The sequence below is a fragment of the Chiloscyllium plagiosum genome, unplaced genomic scaffold (genome assembly GCF_037043375.1).
Source record: "Chiloscyllium plagiosum isolate Xiang-an unplaced genomic scaffold, Cpla_swu_hap1 HiC_scaffold_21, whole genome shotgun sequence".
NCBI classification, from domain to species: Eukaryota; Metazoa; Chordata; class Chondrichthyes; order Orectolobiformes; family Hemiscylliidae; genus Chiloscyllium; species Chiloscyllium plagiosum.
Window position 1 is genome coordinate 9,357,986 of NW_028270159.1, and position 20,110 is coordinate 9,378,095.

A 20,110-nucleotide genomic window follows, 5' to 3' on the forward strand; every position below is an offset into this window, starting at 1 on the left:
ATCTACTTTTGTAAAGGTCAGATATTTGGTCTTGTTCAAAATGTTCTATCCTAGTAACTGACCTTGACATCAAGGCAGCAAGCATTTCTGTGCCAACAAGAACTCTTAAAGCTGGTCACTAGACCTAGATACTGCCTTTGGGAGAGAATTCTTCAGTGGCTGAATTGCACCTTTATAAGTGAAGTTTGTATGATCATTATAGTTACAAAGATTGGCTTCCAAGGTGTAGGAGCAGAATTAGATCATTTGGCCCATTTGAGTCTGTTCCAACACTTAATCATGGCTGATATGTTTCTTAACCCCATTCCCCTGCTTTCTCCCTGTCACTTTTGATCCCTTACTAATCAAGAACCTATCAATCTCTTATCTTAAAAGTCATTCAATGACCTGGCCTCCATAGCCTCCTAAGGCAGTGAGTTCCACAGAGGCACCACCCTCTGGCGGAAGAAATTCCTCCACATCTCAGTTCTAAAGTGTCATCACTTCACTCTGGGACTGTCTGCTCACATCCTAGTCTCTCCCTACAAGTGGAAACACCTTCTCTATGTTGACTCTATTCAGACTTCTCAATGTTCTGTAAGTTTAGATGAGATTCCACCTCCCTCACCATCCCAATTCTTCTTAACTTCAAATGAATTCAGACCCATTGTCCTCAGGGAGGGGCAAGGGGGAACCAAAACTCTATTCCAAATGCCACCTGATCAGAGCTTACTACAGCTTCAGATGTACATCCTGGTTTTGTATTCCATCCCCTTCCAAAATGAATGATAACGTTGCATTTGCTTCCCTAAATGTCCATGGATGACTTTTTTTACTCATTTGTGGAATGTGGATGTCATCAGCCAGGCCAGCATTTACTGCCCATCTTTAGTTCCAATTGAGAAGGTGGTGGTGATCTGTTCTCTTGAAGCTCTGTAGTGTATTTGGTGTAAGTAGACCCACAATACTATTGGGAGGGAGTTGCAGGATTTTGATCCAGCGACAATGAAGGACCAGTGATTATAGTTCCAAGCCAAGATGGTGTGTGTCTTGGAAGGGAACATGCTGTTGGTATTCCCATGTTTTTGTTGCCCAGGTCTTTCTAGCTGGTGGTGGGTGAGAGTTTGGGAAGTAATGTCTGAGGGGGTTGTGTTGTTTGTATTCTTTAGGTGGGACTACGACTGTGTGTAAATGAATGACCTCCGTCCAGGATAAAGTTGAATGTTGTGGATGGTTGCAGAATTTTCAGTTGTACTGGTAATAGGACAGCCCATGTCTGCACACTTCAAGAATTGGGCAACCCCCCATTGGGAATAAGTAGCAAGTAGCATTTACAATGACTATCTACAGCAAGAAAGAACATGAACACCTTCCTGCAACACTGCAGCACATTGTCCCTCTTACCCATAACATCCTGATGGTCACCACTGAGCAAGAACTGCAGTGCATCAGCTACAAAATGCTGTTGCTGTGTAATATGCAATTCACTGCACACTTCCTGATTTCTCAGCCTCTCTAGCACCTACAATAAACAAGTTGGGTGCATGATCTCTTACTTTGTAATTGTCAGATGGTGGACCTCAACAGCGCTCAAAGTTTGACACACATCCAGGACATAACTATGCTTGTGAGGAACAAGAGGATGGCCATAGTGAGGATAGGGCCGATCAGGGATAATGGAGGGAACTTGTGCCTGGGTCAGAGAAGGTAGGGTGGGTCCTTAATGAATACTTTTGCTTTAGTATTCACTGATGTTTGAAGACAACATGAAACAGACTGATATGCTAGAGCAGGTTGATGTTGGGAAGGAGGATGTGGTGAAAATTTTGAAAAATGCAAGGATAGATACTTCCCTTGGGCCGGGCAGGATATAGTTGAAACTTTATTGCTGGAACAGCGCAGCAGGTCAGGCAGCATCCAGGGAACAGGAGATTCGACGTTTCGGGCACAGGCAGACCTCACTTTCTCCCCGGACAGGATATACCCTAGGTTCCCACAGGATGCGAGGGAAGAGATTGCTGTGCCTTTGGCAATGATCTTTGTGTCCTCTCTGTCCACTGGAGTGGTGCCAAATGTTATCCCTTGTTCAAGAAAGGGAAAAGGGATAATCCTGGGAATTCGACCAGTCAGTCTTAAGTCAGTGGGCGAAGTATTAGAGAGGATTCTGAGACAGGGCTTGTGATTACTTGGAAAACCATAGTTTGATTAGAGATAGTTAGCATGGCTTTGTGAGGAGCAGGTCATGCCTCACAAACCTTATTGAATTCCTTGACGTGACAAAACACATTGATGAAGGTAGAGCAGTGGATGTGGTGTATATGGATTTTAGTAAGGTGTTTGATAAGGTTCCAGGAGAAAGTGAGGATCACAGATTCTGGAGATCGGAGTCAAAAAGTGCAGCGCTGGAAAAGCATAATCTCTCAGACAGCATCTGAGGAGCAGGAGCATCGACGTTTCAAGCAAAGCTCTTCCTCAAAAATGTAGGTGAGGGGGCTAAAGGTTTGATAAGGTTCCACATTGAGTAAGTAAAGAGGCATGGGATACAGGGAAAACCTGCATTTAGTCTGGAGCTCAGTGACCAGTGGTGTTCTGCAGGGATCAGTTTTTGGGACCATTGCTCTTTGATTTTTATAATTGACTTGGATAAGGAAATGGAAGGGTGGTTTGGTAAGTTTGTTGATGACAAAGGTTGATGTTGTAGGTTGCAACAGGACATTGATAGCATGCACAACTGGGCTGATAAGTGACACATGGAGTTCAACCTAGAAAAATATAAAGTCATTCACTTTGGAAGATCGAATTTGAAAGCAGAATATAGGATTAAAGGCAGGATTCTTGGCAGTGTGAAGGAGCAGAGGGATCTTGGGATCCATGTCCATAGATTCCTCAAAAGATGCCACCCCAGTTGGTACGGTTGTTAAAAGGCATATGGTGTGTTGGCTTTCATTAGCGGGGGATTGAGTTTCAGAGCCACAAGGTTATGCTGGAGCTCTAGGTAAAAACAAGGAGTGCAGATGCTGGAAAGCAGAGTCTAGATTTAGAGTGGTGCTGGAAAAGCACAGCAGTTCAGGCAGCATCCGAGGAGCAGGAAAATCGACATTTCCTGATGAAGGGCTTTTGCCTAAAACGTCGCTTTTCCTGCTCCTCGAATGCTGCCTGAACTGCTGTGCTTTTCCAGCACCACTCTAATCTAGAATCTATGCTGTAGCTCTATAGAGCCCTGGTTAGACTGCACTTGAAATGTTGTGTTCAGTTCTGGTCTCCTTATAGGAAAGATGTGGAAGCTTTAGAGAGGGTGCTGAGGAGATTTACCAGGATGCGGCCTGGACTGGAGGGTAGTGTCTTATGAAGAAAGGTTGAGGAAGCTAGAGCTTTTCTCATTGGAGCGAAGAAGGATAAGAGATGACTTGATAGAAGTGTGCAATATGTTTAGAGGTGTGGATAGCCAGAGACTTTTTCCCATGGCGGAAATGTCTACCACAAGGGGGCATAAGTTTAAGGTAATTGGAGGATGGTTTAGGGGAGGTGTCAGAGGTAGGTTCTTTACACTGGTGGGTGCATGGAATGCACTGCAGCTGTGCTAGTAGAGTCAGATGCATTAGGAACATTTAAGCGACTCTTCGACAGGCACATTTGGAGTTAGTACAATGAAGGCTAAGTTGGTTAGTCTGATCTTGTAGGATAAAAGGGCCGAATATCAAGGGCCGAACTGTGCTGTACTGTTTTATGTTCATAACAGTCCATCTGATCGCCTTCTCTTCTGGTTTCAACGTCAGCTCTCTCCACCAACACAGAATGCCTACCCTTTGTGATATCTGTAGGATGTGCTGTTGCCAGCTCCTTTGAGAGCACAACCCATTCCAGCAATCCCTGTCCTCTGAAAGACGAGCGCAGTAGGTGCTTGGAAGCTCAAGCACCATCTGATAAAGGGCTTTTGCCCGAAACGCCGATTCTCCTCCTCTGTTGCCTGACCTGTTGTGCTTTTCCAGCACCACACACTCTACTGATCTACAGCATCTGCAGTCCTCACTTTGGCCAAGCACCATCTATGTAACAACATCCTGAATTTTACACATTTTGTTGATTGTTGGGTCAGTATCCTGGAATATCCACAGCATTTTTAGAACACCTAAACCTCAACAGTTAAGGTCCATCGCCTCAAAGCAAGGTGTCAAATGGCCTACTAAAACTATCACTGAAGATCAGTTGAACCAACTCTTCCCAACCATGAAATCTTAGGGCTACTGTTTGTGTTTTTTAAAATTGGAATTTATTTTTAATTCCCTCTGTTTATACTGACCAAAAGTTGGTATCTTGATCTAAGTTGTAGCATTGTGCATGGTGCCATCCTGCTGGTATTTTTACTGAGGCACCCATTGTCCATCTCTGTTTCATTACCTGAGCAGCAGAATCATAAGTTCAAAATTGAGTTCACTACCAGGATGACCAAGTTGAATTAAACTCAAGGTGGCAGCTTATGACATTCAAATTAAAACAATGCCAGCTTAAAATCAACTTTTAAAAAAATTTGCAAGTGGTTCATGGGCATACATTGAAAGCAAGGATTGATACGCTGAATTTAAAAAAAAATCAGCCCTGTCCTATTTACTTTCCCTTCTTCAGCTTATCTTTGCATATATGTAGTGTTCTGTATAAATGGTACAAATTGTGTATTTACCTATAGTCATTGGGATACTTAGGTTTTTGTGAAATTAAGGTGCAAAATGGAAAATAAATTTTCTGCACATGGAAAATTTTGATCTGTTGCACTTGTGAACTCCAGTACTGTGAAAGACGCAACTTGATCCATGCCTAAATCTAGACACTGATCACCCAACAGTCACACTTGCTTGTTGGAATGACTGATATGGCTACACCTCTTTTTTTTGCCTCCTGATCTTGATGTGATATATGTTTACAGCCATCTTTGATCCATTTGGTACAAAAGCACAGTCCATTCTCCTATGGAATGGCCGTATAGTACCCTATATGGCATTCCAGTGCAGGGTCATTGCATCACCTATGGTCAAACTTTTTAACCTTGGTGGAGTTCAAGTAAATGTTATGAAATAGTGTACACATGCTTGGTCACATGGCAATCCACAGTATCTATTAAAATATGATATGTTGAACTATTTGAACTTGTCACAGCACTTACGTTAATGAACTTTATTCATGTGCGTATGTTTTAACGTCAGTATGCTCCTTGCAAAACGCCAGAAAATTGCCAGCCGATTATTGATCAGTACATAATCGATACCTTTTTGGCCAGTGTACATCACTGAATCAGATGATAGTGTAATTACTTTTTTAACTGAGTTAAGGTTTGCTGAGGATTTTCTTGTGTGATAATATTATGTAGACTTGTGCTCAGATTTGGCGAGAGCAACATAGAGACTACGTATACAGGAAGGGCAGGCAAAGCGGATCTCTGCTATAAAAGTGACGTAAATGCCTTCCAGTAATGTGATTCTCAGTCAGCAGGCATTTCAGCAGTACCTCAGTGGTGGCTGACTACATCATAATTGCTTAATTTAACTTATTTATTTTATATATCTGAATTTGTAAAGAATTATACTTTTGGACAAATTAGTCAAAATGTTATGTTTATGTTTAACTGTGCCAGTTCTGGATAATTTGGAAAGGGAGTTTGAATACTTTGAATCAGAACGGCTGCCTGCTAAGTTAAAATCTTTGTTCAGGCTTAGCCTTTTCATCCCTTCACAGGAGTTATCAACCTATCGTAAGTGGAGACAGGTAAATCCGCATGTTCATGAAGTGTTTCTTGTTTGAGAATACTTTTTCTCGTTTCAGGTTTTTAGAGAATTTTGAGTTTTTTTTTAAGGAATTCTGAGCTGTTTAATGGCTGTTCAGAGGATACTTCCTCTTCTTTCCATGTGTTCCATACTTATGCAACTTCGACTGCCTTCTGAATGAGTCACTGTGGAGTGGAACAGACTAAAAATTTCCTGCTTACGAGTTCCTGTTAACAATATCATTGTCCTGTTACTGGAAGCTGTACTGACAATATCACAGCAAATAGACTTCCTTCTGGTCTCCCCACAGCTGCACAACTTAAATGAGAATTCTTGAGTAGGTGGTTAGCCTTCCAATTTGATGCGTGGTATAGTGCATTTGTCTTGGTTTCTCTTGTGGCTGTGTTTCATCGTTACTACTTTGCGTATTTTATCATGAGATACTTTGTGACCAAATAAAGATGTAAATATTGAGAGCGCGCAGTAGGTGTCCCTCAGTAGAACCTTGCCTCAAAGGAACTATAGCATCTGTGAGGAAACTTTGGAAATATCTATCACTGAAGTGTTCTGAGTAGCCAAAAGATAAGAATTTGCATTTCTCTTACCTTTTGAAGGGGTTCCTATTAGATTATCATCTTTGGATAAATTGTTTTAATAATTGATTAGGATCTTTAATTTTTTGCCTATGTACCTCAAGGTATGTAAATGCTTTCTTTATATGTGACTGCCAGCCCACCTTAGGATTCCAAGTAACATGAAAGACTCTTATCAAATCCATAATACATAGGTTTATTCTTAATGTTGCAACTGTGTTCACTGCATTAGTATCACAGTTTACAGGGTTCTTCTTTTGATATTGCTGGTAGATATTGGCAGTTATCCCAATAACTTGATGAGAAACAATTTAGAAAAACTTTCTCTTTCCAGTGTTCCATACTGTTTCCTGGTCAAGAAAGGCAAGCAGCCCTTACACAGTATGTCTCATTTGCTCCAATGCAATGTTTGGAGTTTGTACTCAGAACATTGCCTGAATGATTTTTAAAGTCTCCTGTGTCAAGCAAAACTGAATTCTTTTTTTACTAAACCCACTGCACACAATGTGAGACTATACAATCTTGGAGTCCTGGGTCACTAAACTACCTTCAGGATTAATGTCTTTATTTATCTGAACCAGTTTATTAAGTGCATCTGCTTTGAAGTAAGGAACAACAAAAATCATAAATCTCACAACAAAACCATCCCTGAGTTAGTGGAGTTGTCTGGATTTCTAAGACTGATCTGCTTACCGTCAGCTGACATTGAATTCTACTCCCTGAGGAACTTGATCCTTGAATACAAAGTTTTATTGGAGATTGACCTTTGGTGTTGATTGCGTGTATAATTGCAACTCTAACTATTTAAAAGTCATGCTCCAAAGTACATCTTGATTAACTAACTGTATTCAGAAATGGGAAGGAAATAGAAGCTACGGGATAAATTTTGACAGTGGAGCAGGAGGATGTTTGTCAATTGAATGAATGAATTATCTTGTTATACAAGATATGTGCATAGATTGTTTGGGTATGAGGTGATTTCATTAACGGTGAAATTGGCAATGTTAGAGAATGGCAACTTATTACATATTATAATTTTGGAAAAGAAACACCATTCAGACAAAGCTATCAGTTTGTTTTGGATTATACCCTCCAGCTTTAATGCAAATAATGTTTAGGTATAGATAGAATATACAGTGACCTGAAGATGATACCATGTACCTTTACAATTTATGCATTGATCAATATTCTATTCAAGCTTGAATGATGGACCAATGCTTAGTTCATCTGAGTGGTCAAGGTGAATTATTGGAACGCTGATAATATGGTTTGTTTAGTCTCCAGTAAAAGGGAAATCCTCCATATTAAAGAAACCTGAAACTGATCTGAATAAGGATATGGGACAAAATTATGAATGGTTACATAAATCCATTTTAAGTGTGACTTCCTAAAGGATTGCAATTAATCTTAAAAAGTGACCTAAAATGGCAGACATAGACTTTGATCTTCATGTTTCAAGATTGAATTGCCTGTATGGGGGACAAAATGCATGAGGGTACTATGGATATTTTTGTCCTGAATCAATTTCACACAATCACATTTTTCCATTTTTTAAAAAAAAATGTTTCTTTTGTCTTTTTAAAACAGAAAGTTGTAAAAGCTGGTGACAAAGACTGTGATGGCCAACTGGATTTTGAAGAATTTGTGCATTATTTAAAAGATCATGAGAAGAAACTCCGACTGGTTTTCAAAAGCCTGGACAGAAAAAATGATGGTAAGAACTTTATTGTTTAGTTTCCAGTACCGTTTGTATCAATCTAATAATACAGTTAAATCAACTCCACCCTCTTCCTTAAATCCTAAACACTGCAATGCAGTGAGCCTTCTAGTGTAATGCAGATGTCTTTATTGCTCAGTAAGAAGTATAATTGAAGGTAGTTACATATTTAAGTTGTTTTTCAGGTAAAATTGATGCACAAGAAATCATGCAGTCATTACGTGACCTTGGAGTACATATTTCAGAGCAGCAGGCAGAAAAGATCCTGAAACGGTGAGTCATGTTACTTAAAAGATGAATAGCTTTTTTTAAACAAATCCATTATACATGTCCTGCATAATTATGAATTTTGTCTTTTTTTTATTAAGAAGTTTTGTTCAGCTATAAAGTATATATTTCCTCTTCTGTGCTATGGTTATATTCTAAACATCGCTTGTATGGAGGTACATGAGGATAGAACTGTAATGATGCATTTTTTTCAGTTTGGCTTATGGCCTTGACTTAGTGCCTTCCTATGCATTAAGGCTATAAATTTTACAATCAAACTTGTAGCTCATCACTTAGGGTAGCTGGTACTCGAGCAAAAGCACTACTGCACAACCTTCAGTTGACTTTGATTTTGTAAAAACTCTAAACCTCTTAATCCAGAATACCTTTGATCTTGTAATTATGTGGCATATTAATGCACAGATGTTGTTACATTAATTTTAAATTTGTGGTATCCTTAAAAAAAAAAACATAGCATAATTTGAAACAAAAATGCATTTGCTATCTATCTTATGCACACATTGACAAGATCAGCATGTCTCTGAACTCCATTTTGCTACTCGCTATGTTCCTTAGTATAATGGAAATGTCTGTAATAATCTTTTGCTCAAAAGAGATTCCTGATCACTTAGCCCTGAGACTATCCTTTGCGGGATATCTAGGAGCTTCTAATTTAATGACATTCCTACAATGACTTGAGAAAGTTGTATCGTAGCTTTGCCGAACCAAGGTGCCCCAATGTACAAGTGGTATTAAGGGAAGTGTCAAAATAACTTTCAAACGAAATTGCATTTCTTTTGTAACAGCATATCAGTGGCAGCTTTTCCTAGGGACGGTGTACAATTTGTAGTGATGGGGATGAGGTAGTGAAGTGATTATTCTATGCTTTATTTTTAAATGTATAAAATGCTTTATCTGTGCTGTTTTCTGCATCTTTTGCTTTCTGTCCTCAGAATTTGGAGAGGGCACCTCTGGGGCCCTATTGTATAGTAAGTACCTGTGTATGCCTGTCTGCTTTCTGTTTTCCTCTCCTTCATAGAAATTGACTAAGCACATTTTATTTCCATCTTATGCAGCTTCACCCTTTCCTGATTTGTAAAATGAATTTTAATAACAACCCCTGCACAACTCCATCCTATAATGCTAGTCAATTACATGCTGATAAACCTTCCCCTCCTATTCCTGCAACAATAGCTTATAATACAGTATTTTAGCATTTTAAAATATTGAATTGTCATGTGTATGTAGATCATAACTTCCATTAAATGGTAGAGTTTTAATATACAGTGTCAATTTAAGTTTTTTTTTGTCTTGTTCGTTTTTTTTTAATAGCATGGATACAAATGGAACAATGACGATTGACTGGAATGAGTGGCGAGATTATCACCTTTTACATCCAGCAGACAACATTCCTGAAATAATCCTGTACTGGAAGCACTCCACAGTAAGTCCAGAACATAATCTACTGAAAATGACTGACTATCTATGAATATCTAGGTGTAGCAATGTTCTCAGTTACAATATTTTTCAGTTCACCTGTCTCCAATGTCATCTTGACTCCTATATGTGTGCTCCAAAGGAGCATGGTGTAAGTCTCTAATAAAATTTTAATCAGGTAATCAGAGAGAGAGTAATGAACATTCTCAGTCATCAGTTGTTACAGCACCTTATCAAAACAGAACCTTCTCCCCTGTGAACTTCATACTGTGAAATGATATTCTTGTGCTTTTTGAAATTATATAAAACCTGGATAAATCATGTGATTTAAGATCTCATTTAGCAAAAATTTAATATGTAAATGATGCCTCAAAGGTAATCCAGGGAGGAAATTGGGCTTTAGATACAATGAGGGAGTTAAATGAATTTTGGTATTGTTTCTTGGAACAATAGATAATTAAGATGATGTGATAGAGGTCACTAGGTTTTTGAGCTAAATAGGTAATTTTAGTGGTCAGTAATTTGATTAACCAAAAATGTACACCAAAGATCGTCATGCAGCACCTTTCAAATCCACAGCCACTTCCACCTAGAAGGATAAGGGCAGCAGATGTATAGGAATACTACCACCTTCAAGTTCCCCTCCAAGCCACTCACCATCCTGACTTGGGAATATATTGCAGTTTCTTCACTGTCACTGAGTCAGAATCCTGGAGTTCCCTCCCTAAAGCATTGTGGGTCAACCTATAGCAGGTGGACTACAGCAGTTCTAGAAGGCAGCTCAGCACCACCATCTCAAAGGCAGCTGGGGACAGCATTAAGTGCTGGCCCAACCAGTGACACCCACATCCTACAAATGAATTAAGAAAAAAATTAGTGTAATTTGAAGAACAAAAGAATGAAGTGAGAGATTTAGTTTATATACTGATGTATGGAAGGAATGCCCCTGTGAAAAGAGGAAGAATCTTTGCTCGCTTATAACAGGACTTCCCAAGGTGGATTTGGGATCCAGGTTTGTGTTGCAGGCTCTGACTTAGCAATGGATGTCATGGAGCTGCCCTACTGTTGCTGTCATACATTTTCCCCAATATAAATCACATTTTTCACCACGGAGTCCTAAGTTTTTGAGCCTGAAAGGGGGCCACCGATGGGGAAAATTTGGAGGGCACTGCTTATAATGTGAAAATATTTGATTAAAATACATTTGTGTATACGCCAAAGAGAAGTAAATAGAATAAGCCAAGAGGTATTTCAGAGCCAGCACAGGTACGAATGACTCACTGTTTTCTTTACCCTTGTATTTCATGCTTTTGTGTAGACCAGTTGAGCTGCCCGCTCTCAGACCAAGTAACGTTTAACAGGATAGGCAGATTGTTCTGGTTTTACAGTGGAATGACCTGGTGATTCATGGATTGGAATTTTGACTTCAACTTTACGTTGATTACTTGTTCATGAACTTCTGAATCTGATACTTGGCAATGTCTCAATGTCAGATGTCACAATTGGATGTTCCTATTTCTTTGCAATATGTTTGCCTGTACAGTTGACCCCTAGTACGATCTGAAATCAGAAGGAGCATAACTATTGACACAAGTTGCCATGGTGCTTTCGCAATTATGTCACAAGGTAAAAGGTAACTTTGGAAAAATCCATAGTCACAGGTTTGAGGGAGAAAAGTAAATGGATCCTGGAATTCAGTGCCTCGTGGAATTTTTTTAATGAATAATTTCAAACTTGGTTTTGATTTAGTAAATTGTTTTTTTTGTGTGAAACAGAATTTGTTATTTCAGGTGTGTTGTCACCTGAACTTGTGTGCATTTGATTCAGGAAGGGGTGGGTTGTCTGTGGTAGAGTACAAGTTGTGATGAGAATAGAACTTGGAGCATGTTTAAAATGCTCAATTATGCTACAAGGAAATTGGGATCCAAGCATTGTCCTACAGCATTAAAGTACAAAAGAATCTGATTAATTACTTGTGAAGCAGTTGGATTGAGCGACAGGTCTGAGTTTAGCTAACCTTTGGACTTAGCGCGTGAGTTTATAGATTGAATCAGAAAACCTTTTTGAGATCATTTGCTTCTGTCTTTCTTTTTAAAAGCAGCTATCTTTAAACAGTAAATGCCATTGTTTATTTGAGTGAAAATATCTCTCTTACCTTAACTGAAAAAGATTGTTACATCAGTTGCTACTGTAATTATTTATGGGCTATTTTGATAGAGGTGTCTAACTATGAATTTAAAACCCTCCTCACCTTGTGTTCCAGATCTTTGATGTAGGTGAGAGTTTAACAATCCCAGATGAATTCACAGAGGAAGAAAAACAAACTGGGATGTGGTGGAGGCAGTTGGTGGCAGGGGGAGGTGCAGGTGCTGTGTCCAGAACATGCACTGCTCCCCTTGACCGGCTCAAGGTGCTGATGCAGGTGAGTTTTCCATTTTGTTGCAAATGTCAGCTACTTAATTGAAACACCAATGTCACTGGATCAGAAACCTTCTGTTTCCTCACTGTTCGCTCTTTTGCATGTTTACTCTGTGTGCAGACTGATGAATTTGCCCACTGGGCCCTTGGAATGATTGAGTAATTGGACAGTTATTTAATGACTGACTTCTCTTTCACCTCCTTCCCCTCTTGAGCACACATGTGCATGCCTCAAAAGCGTGTATCTCTGATCTCTCAGGGTTCATCAAAAACCTGGCCCTTGAGTCGTAATCAGGACTAGGAAGTGGGGCTGATGCATTTTCTTCCTTCTCTCTGACTTCTATCACTGATGTATTGAAGTCAGTTGCTATATCCTTGTCATGCTAGATGAGATCAGCTAGCTTAATGAAAACAAGCCAGCTGCAGGAAAATTTGAAGAGTAAACCCTTACTGCAGTTTACCTGGGTTACCTGCCTCAACAGTCAGAAATTGCAACAACCAATAAGAGATATGGCTGCAACTACAAGAAATATGTAGTGTAATTATGCATAACCCTTAGTGCGTTTGTGACTTGCATGTTTTACGTCAAATGGATACATTTTAGGGCCTGAGCACCTTGTCCTGTGTGCTATCTCTGGCTCTCCTCAGACAAAGATTTTAACCTCCCTCCCCTCCCCATTCAGCATATATGCCAATCTTTTGCGAGCAGCAATCAGTTCTGAAGAAGGGTCAGTTGACCTGAAACATTAACTCTGTTTTCTCTCCACAGATGCTGCCAGACCTGCTGAGTTTCTCCAAGCTATTTCCATTTTTGTTTCTGAAATTCTTGGGGTTTTTTGTATTAATTTAAATGTTGATGGTTATGGACAGAACCACTTCATCTGTTGTTTTCCTGTTTTTGAAAATGAAAGGGAACAATTGATTCAAAGGAAAAAGCGCAGTTTTAAACAGTTTTTACCATCTTAATTAGCATGCTGGAGGCTTTCTTTCCCTAAATGACCTGTCCCTTCGCCTGCAGGATTTGTGAAGCAGAGAACCATATTACATAGTTCATAATTCACAACTCTACCTACCAAGTCAATTAGGTATAAATAAATGGGTAGAATTCATTTTTAGTTGGCTATGTAATAGCCTTTCTGCTTTGCTCTGTTAACTCTTGAGCAGGGTGCTGATCTCTGACTAATGGTCTAAATATTGCTCTAGAAAAAAGGCATGAGTAACATTGATTTAATTTTAAGAAAATTATGGCTGACTTGGCATTCTTCCATCAATGCTAAAGTAAATTTAGCTTGATTGCCTAACTAGTAAGGGATTCTTGGAATAAATACTTGCACAACTGATAAATATGTTGATCAGTAGTCCAGTCCTTTGTGAAATCCACCTCAGTTATATGTTCTCTCCATTAAAATTTAATTGTTAGCAAATGAGTGAAAGGTTGAACATTGGTATAAAATTAACTTTGTTCCAATTTATTATGCTTCTGAAAACAGAGCCTTACTAAAAATGTTCATATGCTCTATATAGCATTTACCTTGGCAGGAAGGTCTTGCTGCATCTCAAACATACTTAGTAATTTTTAAAATATATTAAAAGCATTAGTTCCTGTTACCAAGAAATGAGCAGAGAATTAAATGTTCTTTAGTTAAATAAGAAACAATACTGCAAAAAAAAAATCAGTGTTTGTGAAAACTGAAGGAGAACTGGAGCCAGTGACATATGATGCCAAACTGATACTTGGTCCATCAGTTAGTTTGGCAAAATTTACTTATGAATACTCATCAAAGGGCTTTGAACCTTTTGGCTATGTTTCTGGAGACTGTACTTTAGAAAGTCAGTTGATTACCTTTTGGACCAATCCTTTTAGATTCCAGTGGGTCATATGATAGATGTCTGTTGGGTCCCTGGCTTTTTGTTCCCTTGCCTCCAACCTGGGTGTTGAGATTATCAGAAAAAGCTCCATTTAGCGTAGGCTGGAGAATCAAATTTTGCCTCCCCCTTGGTCTGTGTCATGATCGTGCTTAATCAACTTCCTGAATGGGGGAGCTGTATTGAATTAAGATGAAGCTTTTTAAAGAATGTTGGTTATTGCAAGATTAGCAATGTAATTGATTAGGGTGGGGGGAGAGAGAGGAGTGTTTTTAATGTGTTTGCTGTTCCTTTAATCCATGGCATTGAATCATTTAAACATATACAAAGCAGATTCACATTCTTGCACCTTGCTTCTAATAGTCACATTATAGTCACAATCATGTCGACCATGATATCTGATAAGTTGCAATAATGATTGTGTTCTTACTGAACAGGTACATGCTTCCAAAACAAACAATATGTGCATCGCAGGAGGATTTAGCCACATGATTAAAGAAGGAGGATTGCGATCGTTGTGGAGAGGAAATGGAATAAATGCAATCAAAATTGCACCAGAATCTGCTCTCAAGTTCATGGCATATGAGCAGGTAACAGGGATCATGGTCATAACCTAGGTTTCAGACAAAAGTGAAATCGCCAATAGTTTTACTGACTCCATTTTTTGACATCATAACAAATGTAATCCTGATGATTAGTGATCCAGTCAGACTGACGAGAGACACTGGAATGAAAATGTTGATAATGACATTTTAGCAAGCATAATCTGTCTGATGTACTGTTCAATGTGGCCATAACTTTAATTGCAAATGTTCATTTACAGATAAAAAGACTAATTGGTAGTGACCAGCAGCCATTAGGAATTCAGGAGAGATTGATTGCAGGGTCACTAGCTGGACTAATTGCACAAAGTACAATCTATCCGATGGAGGTAATGTTTAATTCTGAGTTACAATCTTTAGCAATTTATAAGGTTTTCATTTAAAATGAACACTTATTTGTGCTTCTGGCTATAACTCTGGGTATTCACTTCAGGTGCTAAAAACAAGATTGGCATTGCGGAAAACTGGGCAGTACTCAGGAATGCTCGATTGTGCAAAACACATATTTAAGAAAGAGGGGGTTAGAGCATTCTACAAAGGATATGTTCCCAATATGCTGGGCATCATCCCCTACGCTGGAATAGACCTGGCTATTTATGAGGTGAGATTTTCAACTTGCAGAATTTTTAATGCAGTAATTTTTTAAAAAAAGCTATTTGCAGCTCTTGGTTTGTTGACTCTTTTCAGTTCTGTTGTCTGCTATAAGGCTGCTGTTATCTTGCACTCTGCAGTTGATGCTCATTTTAATTGTCTATGTATTTCGTTAATCAGAACTGTTCGTTTTTCTGTAGACTTTGAAGAATTCCTGGTTGCAGCGCTATGCTACTGACAGTGTGGATCCTGGTGTTTTTGTTCTCTTGGCTTGTGGCACTGTTTCGAGCACCTGTGGACAGCTAGCTAGTTACCCATTAGCACTTGTCAGGACACGAATGCAGGCACAAGGTAACCATCTTGCACTTTTGATTTTCCTCAAATAACTGGGAGAAATTTACTTCCCAATTAGCGAGGCAGTTACCCTCTATACTGCTCAATCAATGGATTATTTGTCATTTCAAAAGCCTCTTGTAGGACTGAGCATTGAACTGTCTTCAATCCATAGAAGTCTGAACTTGGCTTACTGCAAGCAACCAAGATTAGGAGTACGTTTATTTAAATCTGCTCCCAAGAGGCGACTTGGTAATTCTGCAAAAATGCAGATTTGCTAAATGTCATTGTAGGTCACTGTGAATGAAACCAAACTCCTCCTAATTGATTGCAAGTTTTTTTCCTGCTCTTACCTTTCCTTCCATTTTGAAGATGAAGACTTTTGGTGTGGCATATTTTTGAAGATTGCAGCAAACCAGATAGGAGCCTATTGAATGAATATATTTGTAGCTGAGCCTGATAGAGAGTCAGCCAGAGTTCACAACTCTGCTTGCTCTGATCTCCGGGAGCTGGACACTAATTATTTTACAGTGAACTGCTGTCATAACTGATATAAGACAGTTCTGCTCAGGGGTAGGGTTTACCTCTGGGACCTGCCCTGTTGGTAACTGAAAACCCAGTATGTTTACCTAATTAGCAAAGTTTTGATCGGTATTTCTAGTATCATGCATTAATATGAAGGTAGGAGATGTTTTAGTGTTAGCTTTGAGGTTTATCTTATCAAAAGCTACTATTTGGTTGGGTTTATGTTTCTGCAATTAATTTAATGCAGATATTTGCATCAAATAAATATGCATTTATTTTCCTTTTGCTTTACAGCTACCACTGAGGGAGCACCTCAGCCCACAATGCTTGGACTCTTCAGGCACATTCTGAGCACAGAAGGAGCAATTGGACTATACCGTGGTTTAGCACCCAATTTCATGAAAGTTATTCCAGCTGTGAGCATTAGCTATGTGGTGTATGAAAACCTGAAAATGACACTTGGAGTCACATCGCGATGAAACTCAGAAGGGACTTGAAGCTGATTAATCTTGGGTGATCATCCTGGGGTTTCAACCATTTCATTCTGTGAATGTCATAAAACACTAGTTAAGTAAGGACACCATGGGGAAGAGGGTTAAAGGGACCATTTCCCCAACACGAGTCAGCAGGTTTATTTTCTGATTAGCCTTTGATTTTTGACAGAAGTTGAAAAATGCAGCTTGGATCCTTATTGGAGCTGATTTGTGTAGCACTGTCTCCACTGCATCAGTTATTCAAAGACCACTTGAAGCTCTTTAATTGTTACATGACACTATATTACAAATACCCATGTGAAAAACACTTCTTGCAATCATGTGGTATTCCTCATCTGCTGATTTTAATCGTAGTGCTGCCCTAAATTTTAAAGTAAGTGGGTTGATGCTGGTGTTAAAAAGGCAAATGGAATATCATAGGAATGCATCAAGGTGTTAAACAACTAGCATCGGCATTCATCATTTGTATTGAGGGGGAATGGAAAATCGAATCTTTTTTGATGAACAGGTTGGGTCTGTGGAGCATTAGAACTTCTGCAATCGAATGTAATGTGACTGTGGATTTCCCCTCTGAAATTGTAACTTGATCTGCACAACTGGGAAGCTCCAGAAAGGATTCTGGTTTCCTTTTTTTTTTAACTTCTGGAGACAAAAGTATTCTCATTCTTTTGTCACATTTGCACATTTCTTGAGTTTCGATATTAGCTGGGTTAATTTTATCATGGTGTCTGGTTTTATCATGTACTGCAGATGTAAACTGGATATTTATGTTATTTATTGTTTACAAGTTTGCTAAAGGCTTATAATCTGATAATGGACACATAATCATCTGGTAAAGGAACCAAATATTAGGTCCATGTAAGATTATATTAGACCATCATGAGTGAAGTTAAACCCACCCTTTCCAGTTTCTTTTAAATCTGCTTCACTTTGTGCTGTGTGGGTGGTCAGCTCTCTTATGGAAATCTTAAATGATTGTCTCGTGTTTAGAAAGGGGTTAAATTATTTATTTTTATACACCTTGCTGTGCTAACCAGATATTTATTAATAAATGTGACTTAAATGAGGGCAGATTGTGTTGCTGTCTTTTGCACGTCCTATAATTTAGCAGTTCATTTTGTATGAGTTTTAAATCCTCTTGAGCCCTTTCTAATGTGTGGAAGCATGAATTAACTTTCAGTCATTTTGACTTTTTTGTTAATTCCAAACTCTGGTTTGAATGAGAAATGAAAGGAATAAAAGCATGTGTACAGCACAGGCCAGTTTTCTCCTGTGAAGTATGGCCATTTTCCATGTAGCATATTACTGCAGAAACATCTAGGTCAAATAGTTGACAGGCAATAAGTCACAAGGCACTAACTTCAGTCTGAAAGGTGCTCAGGAAGGTGAGCTACGTTATTTGGAGTATTCCACTGATGACAAATGACGGAAGTTGATATTGAGTATTGATAAGTGGCAAATCTGATCCAGCAGGTGTTACTAGTTTCTAACAGCTACTGCTTTTCATGTAAGCTACAAAGTCAGAATATCTATTTTTCACCAGAAAGGCGAGAAAGATCTGCAGTCTGGTGCTGCAAATGTGTTCTTCCATTTCTTGAATTCTAAATCTTTAAAAGAAAGCGTGAAATCTGTCTGTACGCTGTTGGAGCTGGTCAGATAGACAAGCCTTTTCTGTTTTTTGTAAGGGTTTGATGGAGGGTGGTGCAGGTGACAAGCCTGCAGCAGTGGTGGAAGACAGCAAGACGGTTTGAAAGTGTGGAAGGATGTTGTGAACAAAGAGGTTCATGAAGTTGTGGTACAGTGAGACTTGCAGAACTTTGGGACCAGATTCTATATCCATCTGGTGAAATGCAACTAGCATCTCAAATCTTGTGCTCCTTTAGCAAGATCAGTCCTTGTTCGTCTGCACGTCACCACAGTGGATTGTGGTTGGAGTGTGGTTTGTGCTGCAGATGAGCAAATGTTCTGTGTAGTTTTGACTTTAATTTTAATAAAAAAAGTATTGCCTATATTTGTAGCAGTTGAAGGCCTTGTGTTGATTTTGTTTCTAAAAAAGGGCACTTTTCTGAACTAATTGTTTTTCATTAAACATCACATTACAATTACAAACTGAATTTTGTGTAGTGCAAGTTGAGTTTTCAGGTGTTTCTCCCCCTCCAACCCCACCCCCACCTAATTTATGTATTTATTTTGGAAGTTTGTGATAAGTAAATTGTGTGTAACTAACTGTGATCACCTAAACTTAAAGAAGTTTGACTAAAAGAATGGCTTGATCGCTACCTTGTTGAGACTCCTTCTTCTGTTTTAGCTGTTTATCTACAAAAGTTACCAGGGATGTGAAACTGCTGCTCTGCAACCTTCTGTGGATATTTATTTATTTTTGTTTGTGTTGTTTAAAAGATGCTAACTTCCTGTTGGTATTGTCCTGCACACTAAGTGCGCTGTAAGATTTTCTCAGGCATTTGCAGCCTATCTTCCTGATCTGACTTGCAAACCTGGAATCTGCACTGTTTACACTTTTTTCTGAGGATTGAGGGAAAGAAAGAGAATGAAGTAGCTTTGTTTTATGTGGGTGATTTCCTTCACAAACACAGAATTTATAATTATATTACTGGGACCAGAAGGTATTTTCTGCTGGATGATTATTTTCACGTTATGAACCAGTTGACCATGGAAATACAGTTTTAAAGTATGAATGTTTGTTTATTTTTAACAAAAAGCTGTTTTAGCGAAAAAGATGAGGGCCTGTAAACTGTGATTATTGGCCTCCAGCCGTGAAGTGCCTCTGCAGATCCTGATTTTCCCTCTTTGAGGGCTGTGCTCTGAGTCCTCTTCTGTTGGTGCAGTATCTCCAGAGAACAGATCCAAATGTCCCACGACGCTGTCCTTTAGCTCAATCCTTTACTTGATAAATGAATCAAGGTCACTATTTGTTTTGGGATTTAACAGTGAAACCTGATTTTGCCAAAGGCAGCCTGTGATTAAGTTTCTTAAATTATGAAATACAAGTTGTGCAGAATCAATGCAAGCAAATGTTCCTGTTTTTTTGTGATCCTATTTGTGTTGTAGAGCAAGACTGATAATCGACCCTTTATGTATTTGTGTTCAAATAGGGAACAGTCTTCTAATAAAGTTATTTCTGTGAATAAAATCTGTGGGCATTATTCTTTGGTGTTTGGATATTGTCTACTGGAGCATGCTGCAAAGTTCAGGTCATGTGGTCAGAATGACCTAGAGTTTGTACCCAATCTGGTTGGTGACTAAAATTATCTTTGTTCCCCCTTTTGCTTCTGCTCTAGGATAAGGCAAAAGCAATCTGCCAGGATTTCTTCTGTGTAAGAAATGGATGGATTTTGTTACAATACTGGGTAAACCCCTCAGCTAATTTAAACCAGCAAAACACAAGCTTCACCCTGTGCTATAGTCTGTTAAAATTAGAGAGGCAATTTAAAGTAAAAATTAGCAACTTTAAGTCCAACAGAGAATATTCAAAACCAACAACTATTTACAACTCCTTTCTCTTAAGCCTATC

General features: G+C 38.9%; 1 protein-coding gene across 6 annotated transcripts in view; it reads left to right on the top strand.

Moving 5' to 3' along the window:
• Positions 1-19,729, top strand: part of slc25a25b (solute carrier family 25 member 25b) — a 41,994-nt gene extending 22,265 nt beyond the window's left edge. For 2 of the 6 annotated variants that reach the window (XM_087998230.1, XM_087998234.1), the window contains exons 2-11: positions 7,916-8,042; positions 8,231-8,318; positions 9,266-9,301; positions 9,645-9,756; positions 12,013-12,171; positions 14,471-14,623; positions 14,857-14,964; positions 15,069-15,236; positions 15,427-15,577; positions 16,379-19,729. In XM_087998230.1, coding sequence (XP_087854356.1) covers positions 7,916-8,042; positions 8,231-8,318; positions 9,266-9,301; positions 9,645-9,756; positions 12,013-12,171; positions 14,471-14,623; positions 14,857-14,964; positions 15,069-15,236; positions 15,427-15,577; positions 16,379-16,563 — 1,287 coding nt within the window. In that variant the 3' untranslated portion in view covers positions 16,564-19,729. Of the gene's footprint in view, positions 1-5,279; positions 5,737-7,915; positions 8,043-8,230; positions 8,319-9,265; positions 9,302-9,644; positions 9,757-12,012; positions 12,172-14,470; positions 14,624-14,856; positions 14,965-15,068; positions 15,237-15,426; positions 15,578-16,378 lie in introns of those variants that run through there. The other 4 variants (XM_087998231.1, XM_087998229.1, XM_087998232.1 and 1 more) reach the window with 3 other exon arrangements.
• Positions 19,730-20,110: the final 381 nt, after the last annotated feature.